This window comes from Chenopodium quinoa, unplaced genomic scaffold (genome assembly GCF_001683475.1).
Source record: "Chenopodium quinoa cultivar QQ74 unplaced genomic scaffold, ASM168347v1, whole genome shotgun sequence".
Classification (NCBI taxonomy): Eukaryota; Viridiplantae; Streptophyta; class Magnoliopsida; order Caryophyllales; family Amaranthaceae; genus Chenopodium; species Chenopodium quinoa.
In genome coordinates this window covers 3,121,270-3,127,854 of record NW_018744991.1, presented here as the reverse complement: position 1 = coordinate 3,127,854, position 6,585 = coordinate 3,121,270, and the positions used below count along the sequence as shown (strand labels likewise).

At 32.9% G+C, this 6,585-nt stretch overlaps 1 protein-coding gene across 1 annotated transcript; it reads right to left on the bottom strand.

Annotated features, from left to right (window-relative positions):
• Positions 1-544: 544 nt before the first annotated feature.
• LOC110707004 (fasciclin-like arabinogalactan protein 1) lies at positions 545-2,449 on the bottom strand. The gene has a single exon (XM_021885020.1). The coding sequence runs from the start codon at positions 2,150-2,152 to the stop codon at positions 908-910; it is 1,245 nt and encodes a 414-aa protein (XP_021740712.1). The 5' UTR covers positions 2,153-2,449; the 3' UTR covers positions 545-907.
• Between the last annotated feature and the right edge of the window lie 4,136 nt (positions 2,450-6,585).

Below are 6,585 nucleotides of genomic sequence, written 5' to 3'. Positions count from 1 at the left end.
ACTTCAAATTTAGATAATATTTCATACAGATAACGGAGTATAATATAGTTGTGAAATCTAACGGAATATTATATAGTTTGAAAAGGCTTGAGAAGAGAACAATTTACGGCTGAAATTAATACGAGTATATTATTATAATTCGCAAGCTCAGATGATTTGTAATAACTTGATCAATTAACACTATTGTATATTTGTATATGCGACTGAAGTAATCAGCACGTAAAGTTTGCAAATCAATGAGTCAATGTAAGTTTTGACTAATCTGTCGACATTGTCGCAATTAAGACTATATATTTAAAAATTCGACCTAATTTCTTTAAACAAAACATTAAACTAACATTGCTAATCAAACTACATTGCACAACACAATTTGATACATTATGCTCTATGAATCTATGACATCATTATACTCATAAACTTTGGGATTTTTTTTTTTTTTTTTTTTTTAAATCACTCATAAACTTTGTTCAATTCATATAATTTCTAAACATGTATATATAAAAACAAATTCAAACATTAAGAGAAAAATAAAGAAACAAATTGATAAATGAACTAATATATCACCATAAATTATCTTCAATTATGTGTGTTTACAATTTCTCAAACACAAATTACAACCAATTAACCAACAAAAAAAAAAAAAAAAAATAAACACAAACTCCTACCCCAAATAAAAATTCACTCAAAAAAAAAAAAGAAATAACAAACAAATTTTGGCACACAAAATCCTAAATAAAACCAAAAAAAATTACAAGCCAACAATTTGGGCACACCATAATTAAAAATCATCAAATACTTTTACAATTTCTCTTTTTTATTTTTTTTTAAATAACCGAAATTAATTATTTTTCTCAATTTTACCTGAACGAAACGATGTCGTTTCATCTCAACATTATCTCTTTCTTTTCTATACCAACATAGAAACCATCACCACCGACACAACAATCATCCAAAACCCTTTCTTCACTCTCTCTCCTCCTTCACTCGAATCATCTGCCGTATCATCGGATTCCGGCGAGTCAGCCGGCGAATCGGCCGGCGAATCAGCCGAATCATCACTCGGCGGCGCAGGCGGCGACTTATGGTGATGCTTCGACGATTGCGGCGCCTCAGCTTCCGGTGCCGGTGCCGGCGCCGGCGAAATCTCCGCCTTCTTAAAGATCTCCTTCGGCTTCAAAACCTTATCAACAGTATAAATCGCAACCGGTTCTTCATCAATTAGGGTTCCGGTAACCTTCGCCGTCACAATCTTCGTCTTCAATGTTACCGATTGACCTTCATTTTGAACCTCGAAATCGAACTTCTTCTTACCATCAGTCGCCAGAGTGTTCATCATTCCATTGCTGGACCTCAACATCGCCATTGAATAGTAGATCGGAACTCCATGGAAGAGCAGGAGAGAGGATTTCTCCTCTTTGGTTAGGTTTTTGAACTTGGGGAGGAAGCTCTTGAAGGCGTCGTCGGTAGGACAGAACACCGTCAAGCCGCCCTCGGCGTTGGAGGTGAAGACGTCGAGAGCGTCGGGAAAGGTTTTGAGTGTGTCGGCGAAGGCCTTGCAGCCGTGCGCGGACATAATGTCGGTAATGTTCGTCGCCTCGGGCGCTGGCGCGGGGGCCATAGCGTCAGGGTTAGACAATACGTGGGAAATTTGGATGATTGATATATTGTAAGGAATTTCTTTGACTGACTTGACAAAGGTAGCGTCGAGGGAAAGAGAGCCGGAATCGTCGGCATCTTTAGTGGCGGCAAAGCCGACTTTGCCGCCTTTGAGATCAGTAATGTTGACGAAGCCAGAGGTTCCGGGGGCGGAACCAGTGGCTTGGAACATAGTGGCGGCAAGGGCGGTACCATCGGTTATTTGATGGAGTTTCTTGGCGCCAAAGTAATCTAGGAGAACATGTAGGGAGAGTACATTTTTGAGGGAGGAGATAGGGAGGTGTTTGGCAATGAGGGAGTTCATAGCGGCATTGTCGACCGCGAGGACGGTGATTGTTTGGCGAGTGTTGATCTCGGGAGCGAGGTGGGTGGTGGTGAGGTAGTGGTTGAAGGTGGAGTATTCGGGGAATTTGGCTAGGATTTTGGTGATGTTGTGTGCATTTGAGGTGGTTGCTAGTAGGAGGAGGAGCAATGCTCCAAAGAGGAATGTTTGCATTGTGAATGTGGTTGTGTTTTTTTGTGAATGTGGTGGAGAGGAAAAGGTGAGGAAGAAATGAATGAGGTTTGGAAAATGGGAGTGTTGAGAAGTGAGACAAAGAGAGTAAAGTAGAGAGTGAGTGTATGTGTGGGAGCTAGCTAGAGTGAGTGTGAAGTTGGATGGAAAGTGGGTTTGGAGTTGGGGTTGAATTACTAATTGAGCCACTATGAGTTAGTTTATTGAGATTTTGCTTATTATTTGCTAGCTAAGATTAATAGGGAGAGGGAGAAGCATCTAGTTGTTCTTTAAAGTTGATTATACACTTTATAATCATATGGCTATTGATTAATCAAAATGACTAAATTAAACGTGCCATTTATATAGTTATATTTCTGAATCTCTCCTATTTTATTTAATAATTTGAAGGGTTATGATATGGTTGTATTGCTAACATGGTATACATACAGAGAAAGTGATGCATGTAGCATTCATAAAGAAATGGATTCACTCTCTTGTTAACAGTTGTTTGCAGGACTATATTTTAGTCTTCAATCTACTCCATTAACAAAGCTTGCATGAATGTAGAATCTAGTGACATTAGATTAGGATCCAAAACTCTATAATTTTAGTTACTAATTAAAGCTGACTAATGGTTATACACTTGTAGTGATGAAGCCCACATTTACATGCATAAGTTATTGATTAATTCATTTATCATTATCTAATTTTGTTTACATTAGATGGAATTTTCTCTATAAAACAGATGAAAAGGAAACGTGTCAAAGTTGAACAATTGTCAAGTTGCCATTGAATCATTTACTTGAAAGACAACTACAAATGTCGGGGTTAGGTTTGAATAATTGTCCCAAGTATATATTATAAGGAGGATTTGGTTTGATTTTTGTGTGCTAATATAAATATTGTGGATTAATCATGGTTAATTAGTGCGGAAAAAAGGTAATGCATGACGGATGTTATCAAATGGAACTATGCTACTTTCTCATAATATCAAGCTGTCCAAGATGATTATTGTGAAAAAAAATGACAATTTTCATCCATTGTTTAAGCCTTAAAATCAGAAATATCGACTACACTTTTTTATACGACGGTTAAATACTCATAACAATTAAAGTTCGTATATATGTAATGTGTATACTTTTTATCGGGAGAGAGAATCTTCTGTATCATAGTAGCGGCCTAGCTTATTCAATCATACTAATAATTACTAACAATAACATACAAAGTATAATTGTTATGAGAGTTTCAAAATGAAACATCACAAATAAAAAAGAATTAATATACTCTGTATTACTTGGTTGATTTGTTTCCTTTTGCTGTTTTAGAGTAAGGGTTTGTTCTCTTACGTTGAAATTCAGTTCAGTTCAGTACAACTCAATTCAGTTCAGTTCAACTCAGCTCAATTCAGTTCAGTTCAACTCAGCTGAGTTCAGTCAATGAGAATATACCCTAAATTAAAATCGTTCCTACTCTATCAAAGGTGTCTAATTAGGGAATTGTGGTCAAGATTTAGATTTGTAGCATGTGATGATCCAATCATGTGGAGCAAATGTATCAATGGTGAGATTCTATAAAGATTTACACGTCCTTTTCAACCATAAATCCATAATTAAATATAGAGGGATTTAATTTTGTTTATTTATTCTTGTTATGAAAGTATGATCGAAAACCAGGATAGTATGTAGTTATTTACATTAATGGCTACTACATTACATTTGATGGTGGACAAAGATTTCCTAAAATTTCATACGTGATACTTTGACTCAAGTGTCCTCAATAACTCTTTTTAGACCAAGAATAATCAATTTTAATTCGCTAACCATGTGTTTTAATTAGCGTAAACAATTTTTATACTTCCTTGGTTTCACATTTTTCGCAACAAAGGCGTATTATTAATGACATAAAATACATTTTTCGCAACGAAAGGAGTAAATTAAATGGAATAATCAATTACTGTAATAAATCAAGAACTTTGCTTTGTTAATAATCAATATTCAAGATTGTAGTTAATTCAATTAAACCTCCAAGGCTCCAACCAACAAAACTGACTAATATACTGTAAAGAAAAGATTTAGGACTCGGAAAGTACAGTAAAAAACTACTCAAAATCACGTGGAAATGGCATCTTAAACAGAAATCAAGGCCATAAATTTAAAGAGTACCCCAAAAATACAAAAAGAATATAATAAAACACTCCACCACAAGTATAGCATAAAGGTTGTTTTTTTTTTCTTTTAGCTTTCATCTTTTGTGCTGCCCTGCCCCTGCCCTAAGCAAGTAGATACGATCCTCTTGTTACCACTCTTACGAATATTAATTATATCGATCTATGCAGTAGATTGTAGATTATGGATCCTCAAAATTTGAAAATTCAAAAAAGATTATTGAAGATTTGGTTGATTATTTTAGGTTCTTTTACTTTGCCTGATTATATACGTGTTAATTAGCTATACAATCCTCATATTATGACTCTTACGAGTATTAATGACATCAATCGATGCATGTAAATTTATACAAGAATCTTATGAACAAAAACTTTATAAAGATTATTGCAAGATTAGTTAAGTAGTCTTGGTTAATTATTTAAGGTTCTATAAAATTATCTTGATTACAAGTATAAATAGTAACATGTTGATTAGTTATAAGTTAAGTGGATTTATTGAATACATTATTGTTAAAAGCCAGGTGATATATGTACATTATTACAAGCACTAGGATTAGGAACTTTTTAGGTAATCATGAGTAAGAAAGTGAAATTATTATATCATACATTTATATTTGTATATAGTTTGATTAGAAGAAGCCAAATTCACCTAATTGAGTTCTTTAACGTTTTGTTGTCTTTCAGAATTTTATCAAAAAGGTGATCCCTACCATCCTGCTGTTTAAGCAAATAAAAATTAAGTTTGATGTATTAAAGATACTTTTATTTAAAAAATGGAAAAAGTAATTATAATTACTTAAACACTGATAATCTTATGGAATATTATTTTACTAACTTAGTTTTATAATAAACGACATGATTAATATAAATTTGGCTTAAATAATATTTCAAAAAAAAAAAAAAGAAAGAAAGGTTGGCCCTAAATAAATAAACAATTTTAAAGTAATTAATATTATCAAACCTTATATTAATATATACTCCATATTTAATAAAAGTTAAGCATATTGTAAAAAAAAATAATGATTTATACATATAAAGTAACGGACTAACGGTTGACATAATTTATGTGATTGTATAAAAAGCATGAATGAGATTTTGTATGCATTTGTCATGAGTTTTACTAGAATGATCTGAAACTAGAGGCTAAAAGTAAAGCAAACAATTCAAAATATATATATTGAACAAAGTCGAGAATGAAGTATTGCTATGATGCAAAGTGAGGAGAATTATTTCACTTTAATGTGAAATAAACTTTTTTTTTTTTTTGGTGCTTAAAGAGCCACAAGGATGGGGTGATGAAAATCGATCCCAAAATCTCCTAGAAAAATCTCTTGAAATTAGGAGGAAAACTCTAACCACTTGAATTATCCCTTACTCTCATAAACTTATCCATTCTAAATATAAATACTCATTACAATTAAGACAAAATTTTAGATTCTTGCTTGCACATAATCACATAAATACATTCTACCCTTCACTTAAAATAATTCAAGCAATAATGCAATATTTATATAATGATCTCATCTCCTTCTTAACTGTACTCAAATGTCACAAAATTAAAGTGACATTAATCAATTAAAGTTTAAGAGGGATTATGATTGCTAAAATTCACTTATTTGTGCAAAATAAAAGTAGACTCTGTTCCAATTCTATTTTGTTGCTAACCTTGATTTATCTCAAATAAAGGCTATCATCAAGTCCATTACATTTATATTTAGATAAATTCTTTTTGTTTGAATTATCTCAATACATATCATTCTTAATCCTTTATATATAAACATGATATATCTTTAAACCATTATGTGAAATTTTATTTGATTCCTCCTAAAAACAAGAAGTATTTCGTAATAATCTAAGAGAAGAGACGATCACACTCAAACTCAAATAATATCGGATCTACCATTCAACCCTAAACCCCAACCAAAATTGCAAGTAACCTTTATACATTGAGCCAACCTTAAGTCCAAATCAAATAAGTAACCACAACTTAAAAAAGTATGGACCATGAGATGAGCTTGTAGAAAGGTCCATTGGTGGGTCCCTAACTCAACAAGAGTGTTGTCCACATTTGAGTATTTGACAGAATAATCTAAGAAAGGTCCTTTGTCATTTTTCACCCCAAACAAAATAAAAATTAAATAAAATAAAAAGAGTGTCCTTCCACCGACGACTTTTGTGGGCCCTCGACGGTTAAGATTGAAGATTTTATCTTTTGTTCTTTTTCGACCGTTATAAGTTTGGAACTTGGGATATTTTTTACTGATTTCTA